The following is an 18,432-nucleotide window of genomic DNA, read 5'->3' as shown; positions in this document are numbered from 1 at the left end:
GCAATTATTAAGAACATGTTATTTATTAACAATGACAGCAGGAAGCAAAAGCCCTGTGGAGACAGGCTTGGTATAGAGATGAAGTAACCCATTTCAACAGGGTTAACTGAGTCTTATAATTATTATGTAATTCTCTGTCCATATGTCTGGAAGCCATGGGTCCATGGGTCCATGGGTCTGCAGATCCTCTTATGTCTTTAACCAAGGAGACACAGTTTAAAGTTCATTTTTTTCTCTGGCAATTCCTACAATTCCTACAATTCCTACAATTCTTACCAACCTACCACTGTATCTTGGAAAAGTCTGTCACGGTCTTCTGTGGAAATAAAACCAACATGTATTTATGTCTGAAAACCTTTTACAATAAAAATATTTCAAAGGTGAAGAAGAAGATTTGTCTCCACACTGAGCACTGGGTTACAAGGCAAACTGTAATTTCCATTTATATCATGTATGTTTGAATATACAGTACATGGATAATGAATAAAATACTTTTAAAAATGACGTCCAGTACTTGGGAGAGGACAGTGGTTAAACATAGTGGGACTTTGGCCATAAATACATTGTCTAGTCAGTCATTGCCGAAGTAACACAATGCGGTACAATAACCTACCAGGAGAGTTTCCACCTGACTGCACTTCATCTCCAGTCTAAAGTTGATGTCCCTGTGGCTACCAGCCTCAACCGGGCCGCTAACGGGCTCAGCAGACAGTTTGCAGGTAAGTGGCACTGTTTACCATCTGCCCCTCTCTGTTGCTATGATATTTTACAATGTGGTCTGTTGGAGTGTTGGCTGGCTTTAGCAGTGAGGCTTGAGTAAACTACAAAAGTACAAATGCACCATGACATCATTTGTGTCCGATTGCCGTACAAAATGTTTCAAGGGGTCTGTTTGCCCTTTTTGTTTCAAACCACCAGTCGATACCATTTGAAAAATGTTACTACATGTAAATGGACCAGACATTGTTAAGCATGTAATCACTTGTCCCTATCTTAATGTATTTTTGCCTCTCTTGGGTTACTGCATGTTTTTGACACACCCCAAATGTTTTTATAGCATTTTAAAATAACTTTTCATTTACATGCCATGAATAGACCATTTCTCACTTTGGTGCTTTCTCTCTGTCTTTCCCTCTCTCTCTCACTCTCTCAATATATATATATTTAAAAATCATTGTTTGTGAATGAGCAACAGGGTGAGCGTCATGCCTCATCAAGCAATCTAAACAATGCCACACAGCGCTGCGTTCCTAACTCATCACTGTGTTGGCTCGGTTTCACTGACCCGGGTTCAAATGTGGTTCGAGATCTTTCAAATACAATTAGCGTCTGATTAAGTCTGATCAGAGTGCCTGTGTTGGGCGCTTGCTCTTCTGCGACGATTCTATTGGTTCCATTGCGTCAGGGAAGCTCAATCAAGCCCAAAATGGGTATTTGAAATGATTTCCAATACTATTCGGTCTGCTGTGTTGTTAATGAGAATTCTCATTCACCACCACATAAACGAAAACACTGCCCACAGCCGCATCAGTGACTGCTTGGATGAAAAACACTTTCCAACCAGAGACCCAGTGGCTGTGAAATAAACTCTCTCTCTCCCTCGTCATAACAATCTCCTGAAGAATTTCTTATTCATGCTATAACCCCGTAACATGCTTTCCCCAAAGTGTTCTATCAATATCCAGCTTGGGGCTGTATGCCAAAACACACCTTGTTTCCTGATATATTTCACATAGGTCCTGATCCAAAGTAGTACCCTACATAGATTAGAGGGTACCATTTGGGACAAATTCTTAGAGATAATTTTAATGTCCAAACCAGACTAGTACAACCAAAGCCACGGAGATACTTAAAGAGAAACAGTATTTTTAGTATAGCTGGAGCTGAAATCACATCAGTTCAATGAAAGTATTTCTAACAGACAGAAACAGAAAACGTGATTGAAAACATTTCGCTTGCAACCGCCAAACCGTTTATATGAAAACTATGCCCAGATGAAAGACTGGAAAAGGAAAATGTTGATCATATTTCTGCACACAAAATTATACGAACAATCACTAGTGAATCACATAATATGTATTAAAAGATATAATATGGAATTGGAAAGAAAATCTAAAATCTAAAAACAAGACCAACTCTAAGCTTTTTAAATTCCTGTTCAGAAAGGGCCTTGTTGAGAAGGAACTAGCTGAGACAACACAGTCTTCAGCTGAGATACCTCAGAAGCTATTTGTACATTGGCTAGTTAACAACAAGTAAACAGCCGGGCAAATGGGTCGAGGAAATAGGGCACTTAGATTTTATAGATTTAAACTGTAACATTGGCACCTATAAAATCAAGTGTTTACAAACCTTATAAAACACATAATTTGTGATTACAGGAACACAGATTACAGTTGTTGTCAATTGCATGAGGCCATTATTGTTGCTATGTATAACAATGACAAAATGCTTAATTACATTTTAGAATACCTGACTACATGGTTGTTTTAGTGCCTGGATTGCTTATCTTAGACAGTAGAAATAGGAGGCCTTCCCCGTTAATGTGTCATGGTGAGATGTGACACAATGTGACACAGTTTACTGCCTCCATGACACACTGGTACAAATGTGAAATAAAAGGTAGAAAACGTGAATCAAAAAGAAATGCTGAAACAATGTGATTGTCTGAAGCAGGAAGGATAAAGTCATCTGATACATTAGGATTAGATAACCTGGTATATCAGGGCTGTGATGGGCTGGATTAGATAACCTGGTATATCATGGCTGTGATGGGCTGGATTAGATAACCTGGTGTATCATGGCTGTGTACCAGCATTAAGACAAGATGAGATCCAGACCATGATAGTCAGAGAGTGAGACAGAAAGAGAGAAGGAGAAAGCTAGAGGGAGACAGAACCTGTGTAGACTGTATTTTGAGTCTGTGTGAATCGTAAACATTGTAAACCCAAAACACAGGATGGTGTTTGACTTAAGGTGAAACGTGCACCTTTCCTCTCAACATGGGGCACTCAGCTGTTAGTCTGGCTCAATCATTCAAATGGTAGACCATCATCTCCCCCTAAATGAGTGGAAGGGCACAATGAAAACACTTGTATTTGATTTAGCTGGATTCAAATGTGTGCATCGCTCCCACACCAGTTAATGACATACAATGTACACAATCATTCTTAATTAAGTTTAAGTTATTTGTTTTTGTCAAGCACATAAAATTAATGTAGGTACATTCAACATTGTACAATTATGTTAACAATGTTTAAGCTAGTTTAATATAAAATTACTTTTGTAGCTTTAAAGTGATTGTATCATGTATCCCATACCTACTACTTAATATTTAACATGTTATTTTGGTGATTCATTATTAAAATATATTATGTGAAAGGTACTACTCAATCTATTCATGTCAGGACAACAGGCAATTCTGAATACTTCTACCTTAATGTTTGTATACAAATAAAAGAGTAGGGAAAGAGAAATGTATATAACATAATGTGCAAGTGTGTCACTAATGGTTCTTTCACTTGATAACAGCAAGAACCACATTGCACTGGAGAGATCCAGTTCTTTCAATGGAGTATGTACTGTAGATGGACTATCTCAACCTTTTTTGGGGTGTAGCCATTACTGCTCAACACATGGAACTGGCTTAAAGGTTCAAATATACAGCTCCAGAAAACATTAAGAGACCACTGCACCTTTTTCTTTCCTTTCCAAAAAAGTTGAAAAGGAAAGTTTTGAGTGAGGAACAGAAGGGTTAAAATTAAGAGACCCCTGCACATTTTTCTTTCCTTCAAGTTTTTTGGAAAGGAAAGATGCAAGGTGCAGTGGTCTCTTAATTTTTTTCCAGAGCTATATATTTGCAACAACAAAGAAGGAAAATCTCATATCTGTTGCAAAAACTGTATTGATTCAAGTAGTTCCGATGATTACAAGTCAAACTTAACTGCCCACAAGCAGTACATTAAACAACAGATTGTTCACAAGCAGTACATTAAACAACAGATTGCCCACAAGCAATACATTTAACAACAGATGGTTCACAAGCAGTACATTAAACAACAGATTGCCCACAAGCAATACATTTAACAACAGATGGTTCACAAGCAGTACATTAAACAACAGATTGCCCACAAGCAATACATTAAACAACAGATTGCCCACAAGCAATACATTAAACAACAGATTGTTCACAAGCAGTACATTAAACAACAGATTGCCCACAAGCAGTACATTAAACAACAGATTGTTCTTAAGCAGTACATTAAACAACCGATTGTTCTTAAGCAGTACATTAAACAACAGATTGCCCACAAGCAATATATTTAACAACAGATTGTTCACAAGCAATACATTTAACAACAGACTGCCCACAAGCCGTATATTAAACAACAGATTGTTCACAAGCAGTACAAAACACATGGCAAATAAATTCAGAAACAGTTTTTGTGCATGCCAAGTATATTGACTAGAACAGTCTCAAATTAAAGATAGCATGTGAAGCATTCTGCTAACACTACACCCCCTGGCTCTGACCAGTTTACAAACAAAAGCTGTAAAAATGTAAAAACATAACAAATATTTGAGGCATTCTGCTAACACTACACCCCCTGGCTCTGACCAGTTTACAAACAAAAGCTGTAAAAATGTAAAAACATAACAAACATTTGAGGCATTCTGCTAACACTACACTCCCTGGCTCTGACCAGTTTACAAACAAAAGCTGTAAAAATGTAAAAACATAAACATTTGAGGCATTCTGCTAACACTACACCCCCTGGCTCTGACCAGTTTACAAACAAAAGCTGTAAAAATGTAAAAACATAAACATTTGAGGCATTCTGCTAACACTACACCCCCTGGCTCTGACCAGTTTACAAACAAAAGCTGTAAAAATGTAAAAACATAAACATTTGAGGCATTCTGCTAACACTACACCCACTTGCACTGCCCAGTTTATAAACAAAAGCTGTAAAAATGTAAAAACACACAGAGCACCATGTTTTTCTCCCAAGATTAACTGTGGGTTTTTCTTTGTATCCCGAACAATTCTTCTGGCGATTGTGGCTGAAATCTTTCTTGGTCTACCTGACCTTGGCTTGGTATCAAGAGATCCCTGAATTTTCCACTTCTTAATAAGGTCTTAATAAGGTCTTTTGACAGTTCTTTTCTGCTCCCCATGGCTCAGTATCCAGCCTGCTCAGTGCATCCATGTGAGAGCTAATAAACTCGTTGACTACTTACACACAGATACATATTTTAATTTAAAAAGCCACAGGTGTGGGAAATTCATTTTTAATTGCAATTTTCACCTGTGTGTGTCACCTTGTGTGTCTGTAACATGGCCAAACATTCAAGGGTATGTAAACCTTTGATCAGGGCCATTTGGGTTATTTCTGTTATCATTATGATTTAAAAAGGAGCCAAACAACTATGTGATCATAAAAAGCTTCATATGATCACTATCCTTGCATGATCAATCACCTTTTTTTTAAAATCAATGCCAGAATTTCACAATTTCTGCCAGGGTATGCAAACTTATGAACACCACTGTAAGTCCAGAAAATATGCAGCTCATGAAACTCTACAAAGTAGAAAAATAAAGCTGATAATGGAGGCTCTGACCATGGAGTTATTAAATGGCCTGTACGTTCTTCAATTGTAGTCGGAAAATTTGACCAAAACATCCTGAATTGGTAAAGTTGATTTACAGGTTTCCTGGTGTATTGTTAATACGGGGTAATCATTATTTGGGAGTTACTTCTATGGGTGTGGAGAGTTTGGGCATTTTGCTCCAGTAGCAGGTGAAGGACAACTGTCCCTACTAGGAACACAAGGAAACCAGATATGCTATTTTCAAAAGGTGTTGAACGTTTTGTACTCCTGTGTCTACCTTGAGATAATGACACCTCATTGTTCTGTCATGGGGCCTTTTTGCAAAAAGTGTTTCAGCCATTTTTCTAATGCCAACAATGAAACACAAACAGATCCCTTCCCTGTCTTTTGACCCTCCACCCTCCATTTGAGCGTTGACACGCACATCCACCATATTCACTTGTGTCCTAAACCTGAGGGAGTGAACATGACGTCCACGCACAGCATGTAACAGCGCAGCAGATGGTGTCGGGTTCTAATGGCCATTGACATTTATTTTCTATACGCAACCGGGGCAACAAAAGACGCTCAGAAAATGGGCGTGATGTTCAGGACATGATGTGTCCTTTTTGATAAAACAGTCACAGTGGGATCTAATACAGTACAGCTATTTCTTACACTTTACTGCAGTGTGTTCACCACAATTTTACTGCAGTGTGTTCACCACAATTTTACTGCAGTGTGTTCACCACAGTTTTACTGCAGTGGGTTAAATCAGAGTCTTTCAGATAGAGTTATTTTGGTAGTCTTAAGCCAATGTAGCAAAAGTAAAAAATTTAACAAATTTAAGCTTCCCACTTTCCAAAACATTAACATATAGCCTTTTAAGAACCTCATCCATAGATGCGAAGTTAGGTGCAGATCAGTCATTCTGTCACAGAGGAGATTTCGGTGTTTTCAAGCGTTCCTTCATTGAAATCCTGTGGGGGGAGCTGAAAAGGAGAGTCCACAAGGAAAGAGGACTATGAGAGATGGATGGTGGAAAGATGGTGTCACTCCTACACTGCTTCTGTCTTGCCTTCTGCCTTGTCTTAAACTTAGTGATATGTTTAAAAAATATATTTGAACCTATCTCTAATATAGTGAAAAATACATAAAATGTTTCTTTGTCAATATTAACTACATCTGTACTTAACAGACAATTCTAATTCCATGTCTTTTTCATGCATTAGTTTAGGACACCCACATGCATTTATTTGTTGTGGCCTGGACTATTGACATTTCACCACACTGGCTTCATGTTGTAAAACAGGATTTATTCATTTGCGTGTACATCCCAAGTCAGGCACCCACTTCATTCTGGGCAAAATACATTATTATAACGATAACGATATTATATTATTGTTTAACGCAGCACTCATATGAATGTAGTTAACTCTTCCTGGGTGGGACCACACACACCCACCTGTACACACACACACACACACACACACACACACACATACACACACAGACATAAAGAGACAGAAACACACACAGACAGATAGACAGACAGATGCACAGAGACAGACAAACATACACAGACAGATACACAGAGACAGACACACATACACACACACACACAAACAGATACACACACACACACACACACACAACTACACACCCCACACACACAACCACATGCACAGAACTGCACACCCACACATAGAAACACACACACACACACACACACAATAACTACTTTGTGAAGGAGCAGCCCAACGCAGAGGCAGGAGCTTGACCGACACCTTAGGGTGGAGTTAACCTTTACTTTGCACAGCTGTGAGGGACGATTCATTGTAGCAGACGCAGTCTTTGTTGCACATATATACACACACACACACACACACACACACATATACTTGAACACACACGTACACACACAAACACATGCATACAAAACACACGCACACCTTAGCAGGGCCAGAGCCCCACGTACAGGCACTTTCACACAGAGAGAGAGACTGACTGATCCATCCACTACTTCTTAGGTAAGAACCAATCATGCTTCTATGCCTCACGTCAGGGAATCTTAGCTTTGTTTTGAAATAGTACTGTTTATAATTGAATGCAGAGTCATGTTATTATTACTTGTGAACAGTTACAAAACCAATAGTAATCAATTAACACAAGTATTGGGAGCTGATTGATTGGAGTAGAATGGAGAAATAAGCTTTGGTTTTGTTATTTTTGCATCAAAGGTTTTGGCATATGGAATTTGGCTCTGTAGGACATGAACCATTGCGTATTTATACACGGAAACAAAATCTATATTTTAAGTGTAGTGTACATGTTATTTGAGTTGAACAATGTGTCTTCAACTCAATCCTTCACTACATTCTTCCAAGGAACCAAAACTACACACAGATTAGAGCTGGTGATTGTTGGGTGTCAAAGTTTTGTTTTCAGATAATTAGTGCGAAACTGATGATTTAAAAAAAAGACAATACTTCCTAAATTCTTTCATGTATGTATTGTAAACTTAATTATTTAATGTATTGTAAACTTAATAATTTAATGTATTGTAAACTTAATAATTTAATGTATTGTAAACTTAATAATGACGTCACCACAGTGCTTGTCATGCGACAAGTAAAAAGCATGGTAAATATGCAGGCTCTTCTATCACACACCAACGTCCGAAGGTAGAAAATGTGGTCTGCATACTGTAACTTCTGTGTTGTTGTAATGTCGTAATCTTTGTTGAGATGCAACAAAGTAAGGCAAGAGTTTACACAGACAACTTTCTGCTGACAACGACAACAAAAGGAAATCCTGAGACAGAACATTGTAATCTAAGGTATAATATTACAGGCGTGTTGTACGACATATCATTATTTATTCATCCAGAATTGTTTTGTCACTTTGGTACTATTCAAACAAGAATGCGGTAGAAAATTAACCGCTCCTAGTAAAAAACAAAAAACAAAACTCTAAGCGCATCTGACATTGGCTGAGTACAACAAACAAGATCAAACATCAGTGTGTCATCTACAAATACATGTTTCATCTTGAAATATGTTATGTTTATACATAGTACATACAGAAACGTACTATCACAGTGCTTATTGTTTCTTATTGATCATCATTCAATCATTTGGTGAATATACGGTTTTGCATGCTGTGTACAGAATGAAAACTACAGAATCACCACCCTAAAGCCATACATTTGTTTGTGACCTCCGTGGGATTCAAACCCACAAACTTGGTATGTCAGTCATCAAAGACCACAGCATTACCTAAGTAAAATACAATACTGTCAAATACAGGACACAATTGCCATAGTAGTAACCACATCTGGTAGCCATATAACCACATAAGCCATGTGAACACTGGCAATGTCTTTCAAAATGGAGCAGGACAGACAGCAATGCAGAGGAATAAACCAGAGAGCCCCTGAACAGGGTCAAACCTACAAACTGGGCAGCTGTGAACCATCATAAGTACATCTCTGTTGATAAAGCGCGCATTTACCTGTCCAAAACTCGACACAGTGTCGGCGCGATATCACTGGACAATATTCTGCTGCCAAGTATCTGCACGACCTGGGAGATGAAAATCCACATGTAAATATGTGAACAAAAAATAAATAAATCTGCCAAAAAATAAGGAAATGGCAGATCCTGCTAGCCTGTGACACCTGTTTGGTGTTTGGATTCCACTGACCGGACGGCAAGCATGTGAGCCTAATACAGTTTATTAACACTTTGTCCTGGGATCTACTCAATGTTAGTTGTGTTACGTGAGAGCGGCTTACAACGAAACAGATTACACGTTCATGTTCATGACTCTCAGCGTTCAGCATTCGCCTTTGTCTCACAGACACCACTCCAGCACAGTGTTTGTTTATTATACAGACAAATGTTTGGTATCTATGGAGGTCCTCAATACTCAATAATTAAAGGAGCAGGAAGGGTATATGGCCAACCTACCATGACTAATAGCTGTGCGTTGCCATGACGCAACACAGATGTCTTAGTTTACCTGTGGTATACCAAGGCTTTTAGCCTCCGTTTATAAAACCCTACAGCTACTATCAAGTCAACCCCATCACATGTAAATCTTCTGCAGACTAGGTGGAATGGCTCCCCTCTGTTGCTTTGTTTAATTTGTCCACCTATGGGAATAACTTATTCGATAGAACTAACAGGTTGTACAATGGCAACATGTGTTCTTTGCATTTTAATATTACCATATTATATTGACATCAAATTTAAAAATGCGGCTGATATCAATGTGGATTTGTTTTAGTTAATTAAATCTTAAATGCACAATGTTATGAGCAGAGAATGGTTCAGAATTAAAAACCATTTCAAAAAGCCATTACAGTAGAATTACATGAACGAGTGATTTGAAATTGAATTGTAGATGAGGATGCTGGATAGATGGTGAAGCACCAGAATTCGCCTCCAAAGATTGTAAGTTTAAATCCATTGATGAATGTACAAACAAATTATGTTTTATACCTTTACTAAACCTTAATCCTTAACCAGTTTGAATTTATACCTAACCTCAAACGTTTCCCTAAACACTAACCCTTAGCTATTTGCATTTATTACATAACCCAAGCCATCCTTTCCCAGAGGCCATCCTTCTGTTCACATCCTTCACTTCACCTATAGATCCTTGCCTCCTTCATTTTACCTATAGGTCCTTTCTCCTTTCAACTCAACTATAGATGTTAATCTCCTTTAATCTCCACTTCACATGTAAATGTTAATGTCTTTCACTTCACATGCAGATGTTCATTTCCTTTACATATAAACGTTTTTCTCCTTCACGTCATCCGTAGACAGATTCTTTTTCCCTTTTTTTCACAGTTTTCTTGAACTTCAACCGTCTCTTTTACACCCATTTAGACGTCTGGCTCCTTTACTTTTTCCATAGATGTCTAGATATCTTTAACTTCACCTTTAGATATTTTTCCCTTTATCCATAGATGTTATGTATCCCGGAAAAACATTGAAAAGTGACAATGGCCTGTTAGACTTTGTTGCTACCAGTTGTCACTAGAATCTAGAAGACATATCGATCCAGGAATAGAACTTCCTCTCTGTCACTCTTTTTTAATATAGTCCCTGAGATTTTAGTTTGTCTGTGGTTGGAGAGAGGGTTGGCATGACGACTTGATATTCACTGGCAGAGCAGAAAAGACAATGTTTTATAAATATGCTAATCTTCGAAAAACAACACAAGCCAAGAATAAGGGTTTCATGGTTGAACTCAATTATATGTCTTTAACTGTGCATGTCAATCCGAGCCTGTGCCTCTGCCAACTGGTGCCGAGGGACACACTTGTGACTTTGGTCATTCAATTCATGTTCCTCATTTAAATAAGAAAACAAACATTCATTTCAAATTATGAAACCCTTCAATTTCTGTATATACTTTTTTACACAGTATTCTCAAGTTTGAAGAACATGCTTCACTGCACATTGGCCTTCCACAATCAAATGTCACATTCAAGCACTGCTTCAATTAATGTATATTTCACACTAAAGCACTGCTCAGTGAAAGAAAATATCACACTAAAGCACTGCTCAATGAAGGTAAATACCCTGACTCAACAAGTGCCGGTACAGTAACCGCAATGTTACACCATCTCCAATTGACCAGAACTAAGCTAAACACGTGTTCTGGTCCACCTGGGCCCTCAATGGTTTGGGTAAACCATTACCTACATAGTGGAATGTTCTAAATACCATTCCTGACCACAGAGGAACTGAAGGTCATACGGGACGACAGAGTACCCAGACGCCAACCAGGTCAAATGCACCATTCTGAGCCAGTGAACCCTGGATGGGGTGGCAAGAATGTTATTTGTTGAATGCTAAGTGAGCATGTTATGGAGTTGTAAGCAAGGGCAGTTAGCGATGCAAGAAATACACCCGGTTAGTAGTTTAAAAGTGGTTTCCCTGTCTGTTTCAACCCTGCCATCCAGTTGTCCCAGAAGAGGTGACTCGCAGCTCGGTGACAGCCACCTAAACCGCCCCGGTTCCCAGCCCTCGCCTTGCTTTGACAAAGGCTGAATGCGATTACAAGATAACACAAACATACCTGAGACCTGGCTAAAGCCTGCACGCTCTGCCAGTGTCAGTGTGTTTTAGGTGAGAGCACTGAGGAGCGTGGCCTGGTTTGATCATGTGTACTGTGGGTGTTGTACTCAGATGTGTTGTCTGTACACAAAACCTTTGTTAACAGCCTGGAACTGTGCAGGCACAGGGCTTTTAAGAGCACACACTTGCATTTTGGAAGGACACAGGCTTTGCAGAGTATTACTGCTCATAAGCAAGCAAGCAATGTGCATGTGTTTCTGCATGTCCAGATGTCCTCACTAGTAAAGTAAAGCCTGGCAAATCATGACTCATGAGGACATTTTGACGGTCCTCATGTACTATATAAATTGAGCAGCACTACATGCTTGTTTTTATTCCACATTGAGCAGCACTACATGCTTGGTTTTTTTCCGCATTGTGCAGAACTACATGCTTGGTTTTATTCCACATTGAGCAGCACTACATGCTTGGTTTTAGTATGCATTCTGCAGCACTAGATTCTTGGTTTTACTACACATTCTGCAGTCCTACTGGGTGGTGTGTGTAGCACATACTGATGTTCAACAAGAAATATGTGACGTTTATTCTACTATGACTGGTGAAATGTCATTAAGGTGATGGTTATTCTACTATGACCAGTGAAATGTAATTAACGTGACCGTTATTCTACTATCACCGGTGAAATGTCATTAACGTGACGATAATTCTACTATGACCTGTAAAATATCATTAACATGATGTTCTTCTGCTATGACCTGTAAAATATCATAAACATGATGGTTCTTCTACTATGACCTGTAAAATATCATTAACATGATGTTCTTCTACTATGACCTGTAAAATATCATTAACATGATGGTTCTTCTACTATGACCTGTAAAATATAATTAACGTGATGGTTATTACTGAATAACATTTGCACGGTAGGATGATTCACAAGGAGAAAGGTAATTTGAAGATTACTCACAGACATGCAGTACAAGTTTCCATTCAACAATCATACATTACTGTCAGAATAACAACATTATCGGGACCAAAATCATAATCTTTTGCATCCTGCTTTCAATTAAACATTTCTGCATGTTTGAGAAGGCTGGGTTATGGGAAAGTAAGTGGAATCTTTTTTCTATGACCTGATAGACCTAATCGACTCAGTTTAATATTCTGGCAACAGGCACTAAAACTCCAGCCAGGTGGAAGCAGAGTTTGAGACCAGTTGACTCTAGTTGACTCGTTCAAACAGTGGTGAGTCAAACCCCATTTGTTCTGGGCAGAAGAGAAGATAGGAGTGATTGACCTCAGATCGAGAAAGGGAGGATGCTCATTGGTGTGTGTGTAGGAGATGGAGGAGAGAGAGGGAGAAAGATGGAGGGAGGCTTCTCATTTGTGTTTCAGAGAGAGGAGAGAGAAAGTGAGGGAGAGAGGATGCTCATTGGTGTGTGTGTGTAAGAGAGGGGTGAGGGGGGGAGGGGATGCTCATTGGTGTGTGTGTAAGGGGGGGGTGGGGGATGAGGGAGCGGGGGAGAGGATGCGCTCAGTGGTTTGGCTGTGATGGATCCTTCCTCTGCCCGTCATGATGAGAGCGTTCCAGTTTCTACATTCATTTTCCTCCTCAATCTAACCTAGACCAATTCAGATCTTTGGCGCTTCCTTTACTGGCTTTCAGAAACATTGGACTGCGACCAGAGACAAGTCACTTCCACGAACCATGCACTGCCTTGCATGCTATGCACAACCCCATTCATCATTCAGTGTTATTGGAGTCAGATTAGCATAAGGTTGTTTGGGCAAATACGCTGTCTGCAAAATTGAACTGCAACTGAACTATCCAAACACTGGCATCCCAAATCAAAACTCAGTAATTCAATATTTCAATGTTTTACGAAGCGTAAACCACCCTGGTTTAGGGGTGCCTCTTTGAAACAGGTTACGGGACATCCTGTCGGATGGCATGGCAACGGCAGCTGACTGTAGGAGAAAAAACCCACTTGCAAAATCAGAGCAAATGATGCATTTGACTAGCAGGGAACACTGCACAAAACGCACAGGCTGTTGCCATGGGTTTTTATGTCTCTAGGCAACTGTCTCATTATGATGAATTGTATTGACATACTGCATGGAGGCAGGAAAGGGGAATCAGATCTTAAAATAGCATCTCCACAGCAAAGAGCACAATGCAGAGAACTAAGTAGGAGCAAAGACAATAAATGAAGACAAAAACACGCCGCACACACACAAAATTATAAACAACCCGCTACGGAAAAAAGTAAGCAATAAAATGCCTTACCCTCCCTGCACACCCCCCCCTCCCAGCCCAGCCCCCCTCCCAGCCCAGCCCCCCTCCCGGCCCAGCCCCCTCCCTCCTCGCTACCTTTCTATTCCCTCAAAGATTTTCACAACAATAAAACATCCCCATCTTTCTCTCCATCTAGGTGTTGCACGGAGCTGAGGACCCTCAGGACAGGATTCCAGTGATCAGTCGTCCCAAATGGCACCCTATTCCCTGCATAGTATGTCTCTGTAGTGCACTGTAGAGGGAATGGAGTGTCATTCAGGACGGCCGATATGTTTGATACATGGCAGATCTGGTTGCTAATTATTCCCTCAGCCTGACAGTAACTGCAGGAAAAGACGGTGGAAAATGGGCAAGCTACTTGTAGCTGGGTAAACTGAAAGCCATGTGGTCCACCACGAACAACACGCTTAAAAAAGATCTCAGCGATAAAGTAGTAGTAGATCATATCACTAATTCATGCACAACAAAGATTCCCTCAAAGTAAATCAAACATTAAAACAAAAAGCAAAATGACTAATTTTTTCCAGGGTACACATTTCTTTCCATATCCCACTCATTCAGTCCAAGTGAAAATCACTTGTTCCATTCAAGTTGGAGAAGCAAACAGGGAGAGGTGAGGGGTCAGAGAAAACATGAAAGCAGTGTCTTAAACCTCAAGTGCAATAACTATGGTGTCAATTCCTGGTCCAGTGTTTGCATGGTAAACACTGTCCCAGTCATAAGACTGTGGAAATTGTCGTGGAATGTATTGTATCCACTGGTGTGTGTGTGTGTCTGTGAGTGTCTGCATGTGTGTGTCTTTGTGTGTGTGTCTGTGTATTTGTTTGTGTCAGCCTGTGTATGTCTGTTATCTATGTCTGTGTTCATGTGGGGACGTGAAGCCTTAATAAATATGGTTTTAACTGAAAACTAACAATTGGGCCTAATGTTAGAATTGGGGTTAGTTTTAGATTCAGCGGTTGCCGGTTAAATTTCGGGTAAGGATTAGGATTATGGTTATGTTTAGGCTAGGGCATAGGGAACATGGATTCTGAGTTAGGTTTCAGGTCCCAACAGGGAAATTAGAAAACACGGTTTCGGTTTCAGTGTCTGTCAAGTGGATGTGTCGGTTTCAGTGTCTGTCAAGAGGATGTGTCGGTTTCATAGTCTGTCAAGAGGATGTGTCGGTTTCAGAGTCTGTCAAGAGGATGTGTCGGTTTCAGAGTCTGTCAAGAGGATGTGTCGGTTTCAGTGTCTGTCAAGAGGATGTGTAGGTTTTAGTGTCTGTCAAGAGGATGTGTCGGTTTCAGAGTCTGTCAAGAGGATGTGTCGGTTTCAGTGTCTGTCAAGAGGATGTGTCGGTTTCAGTGTCTGTCAAGAGGATGTGTCCGTTTCAGTGTCTGTCAAGAGGATGTGTCGGTTTCAGAGTCTGTCAAGAGGATGTGTCGGTTTCAGTGTCTGTCAAGAGGATGTGTCGGTTTCAGAGTCTGTCAAGAGGATGTGTCGGTTTCAGAGTCTGTCTGCATGTCTCCCTAATTAAATTAATCTACAAAAATGACAATGGAATTGAGAGAGATTAGAAAACTAATGCTGAAACATCACATCAAATGCAAATTCATGACCTCCATTTAACTGCAGTTGTCTTGCTCCAAATACACCTTTTTTTTTATTAGACAGAAAGAACCTCAACTGTCTAACTCCCTGTCTAAACATATTTTAATACCAGTGAACCCCAGAGAAAAGTATCCAAAATCACCATCAAGTGGTTTCCAGTCTCAGAAATGTTCCAACATTGTGATGGAACAGCACAACATCTAGCCTTCACACACCAAACCCAAATCCACACACACTCACAATTCCCATGGCCCACAAACAATGTGGGTCTATCTGAACGAAATGTGCTGTTGTTAAGATGATGTCCTGAAAAAAGTTAATATTCATTAAGAACTATGGTGAATATTGTTAAACCAGTGTTCTGATTCTGAAATTCTCTATTCATAATCACAGAAGCAAATTTTTGGATGGCCACTTCATCAAGAGACTACAATCCATAACAGTGACATTTTCAGTGCTATAATCTTGATAAGGAAATCATTAAAGGTAATTCACTATCTCTCTTTTTCCCAGATCCTGATTGAAGGATGAGCAAACAGTACAGCGAGATCAGTCCCTCTGAACCGACTGCTGATGCTTATACCACAATTCTTTCCGCCAGGAAAGCCGAGATCAACTACCAGCACAAGAATCGCCGCTACATCCGCAAGGACGGCAACTGCCGAGTCCTGTTCCGCCATGTTCCCAAAGAGTGGCAAATGTACATCACCGACATCTTCACCACGCTTGTGGAGGTGAGATGGCGCTTCATGTTCCTCATGTTTGCCCTTTCGTATATCCTCTCCTGGCTCTTCTTCGGCCTCCTCTACTGGGTGATAACCCTGGCCAACAGTGACATGAGCACCCCTTGTGTCTATGAGGTGAATGACTTCACTGGGGCTTTCCTGTTCTCACTGGAGACCCAGACCACGATCGGCTACGGTTTCAGGGGGATGTCGGAGAACTGCATGGTGGCCATTATTGTCGTCACCGTGCAGGACGTCCTTAGTTGTTTCATTGACACCTTCGTCATTGGCATCGCCGTGGCAAAGATGGCGTCGGCACGGAGGCGTGCACAGACTGTGGGCTTCAGCAACTGCGCCGTGATAAACCTGCGGAACGGGCGGTTATGCCTGTCGTGGCGGATCGGGGACTTCCGGAGGCATCACATGGTGGAGGGGGTGGCTCAAGCTCAAGTCATCCGCCGCATCCAGGAATCGGCAGGCAGGTTGGATATCATCTACAAGGACCTGGAAATCAAACAAAGTAACATAATTTTAGCGATTCCAACCACCGTCTTCCACATAATCGAGCCTGGTAGTCCACTCTACAGCATGAGCCTGGAGGATCTTCGGAGAGACGACTTTGAGCTGGTCGTTTCCTTCACCTACACGGATGACTCAACAGGCATCCTGCACCAGACCCGCACCTCCTACACACCAGAGGAGATCCTCTGGGGACAGCTGTTCCAAGAGATGCTGATTGTAAACCAGAGGTACTACAAGGTGGATTACTCCATGTTCCACCACACGGCTAAAGTCCTGGTACCTGAGGTCAGTGCAGAGGAGTACGAGAAAATGAAATGTTGTCGTCTAACAAGTCACTCGCTGCACCCCATGAACCCGGCATTCGATCCCAAACCCCCGAGTGCGAATGTGGACCTTGTGAACGGCACCACAGAACCTGAGGTACATGTAGCAACAGTTGCTATGGACACGTTTTGTGAGGACCACTGATACTGGTGCAGTCCAAGGAACCCATTTCTGACATAGTAGCTGAAGTCAGGCGGTTCGAATGTTATCATTGGATTGAATGGGCGATATCAGTGGTTATCAGCCTCATAGATATGGGTCAGAAGGGGCCTGCTAGCCTACTGGTAGGCTCAGAAGGCTGTTATCATCCATTCGCATGGTTAATTTAGTATTTAGATAATTTAGTATTGACGAAATCATCACAGTTTAAAGGCTCTCATTTTAATGGTCTTACCTGTGGACTTACCCTAACCCTAACCCATTTTAATGGTCTTACCTGTAGACTTACCCTAACCTTAACCCATTTTAATGGTCTTACCTGTAGACTTACCCTAACCCTAACCTTAACCCATTTTAATGGTCTTACCTGTAGACTTACCCTAACCCTAACCTTAACCCATTTTAATGGTCTTACCTGTAGACTTACCCTAACCCTAACCTTAACCCATTTTAATGGTCTTACCTGTAGACTTACCCTAACCCTAACCTTAACCCATTTTAATGGTCTTACCTGTAGACTTACCCTAACCCTAACCTTAACCCATTTTAATGGTCTTACCTGTAGACTTACCCTAACCCTAACCTTAACCCATTTTAATGGTCTTACCTGTAGACTTACCCTAACCCTAACCTTAACCCATTTTAATGGTCTTACCTGTAGACTTACCCTAACCCTAACCTTAACCCATTTTAATGGTCTTACCTGTAGACTTACCCTAACCCTAACCTTAACCCATTTTAATGGTCTTACCTGTAGACTTTCCCTAACCCTAACCTTAACCCATTTTAATGGTCTTACCTGTAGACTTACCCTAACCCTAACCTTAACCCATTTTAATGGTCTTACCTGTAGACTTACCCTAACCCTAACCTTAACCCATTTTAATGGTCTTACCTGTAGACTTACCCTAACCCTAACCTTAACCCATTTTAATGGTCTTACCTGTAGACTTACCCTAACCCTAACCTTAACCCATTTTAATGGTCTTACCTGTAGACTTACCCTAACCCTAACCTTAACCCATTTTAATGGTCTTACCTGTAGACTTTCCCTAACCCTAACCTTAACCCATTTTAATGGTCTTACCTGTAGACTTACCCTAACCCTAACCTTAACCCATTTTAA

General features: G+C 40.5%; 1 protein-coding gene across 4 annotated transcripts; it reads left to right on the top strand.

The window, feature by feature from the left end:
- Positions 1 to 638: 638 nt before the first annotated feature.
- On the top strand, positions 639 to 17,377 carry kcnj16 (potassium inwardly rectifying channel subfamily J member 16). 4 transcript variants are annotated; one of them, XM_010899505.4, is made up of 2 exons: positions 639 to 719; positions 16,090 to 17,377. In XM_010899505.4, exon 2 carries the CDS (start codon positions 16,104 to 16,106, stop codon positions 17,289 to 17,291), a length of 1,188 nt encoding a protein of 395 aa, XP_010897807.2. In that variant the 5' UTR covers positions 639 to 719; positions 16,090 to 16,103; the 3' UTR covers positions 17,292 to 17,377. The 4 variants fall into 4 exon arrangements, with proteins under 4 accessions (XP_010897807.2, XP_010897808.2, XP_034148493.1 ...); XM_010899506.4 differs by lacking the exon at positions 639 to 719 and adding an exon at positions 7,525 to 7,622; XM_034292602.1 differs by lacking the exon at positions 639 to 719 and adding an exon at positions 14,120 to 14,197.
- The last annotated feature ends 1,055 nt before the right edge of the window (positions 17,378 to 18,432 follow it).

The sequence above is a fragment of the Esox lucius genome, chromosome 6 (assembly GCF_011004845.1).
Source record: "Esox lucius isolate fEsoLuc1 chromosome 6, fEsoLuc1.pri, whole genome shotgun sequence".
Taxonomy (NCBI): domain Eukaryota; kingdom Metazoa; phylum Chordata; class Actinopteri; order Esociformes; family Esocidae; genus Esox; species Esox lucius.
This window is presented reverse-complemented; position numbering and strand designations above follow the sequence as displayed.

Excerpts from the sequence above, each read along its gene's own strand:
- kcnj16 (XM_010899505.4), top strand. The coding sequence starts at position 16,104 with ATGAGCAAACAGTACAGCGAGATCAGTCCCTCTGAACCGACTGCTGAT.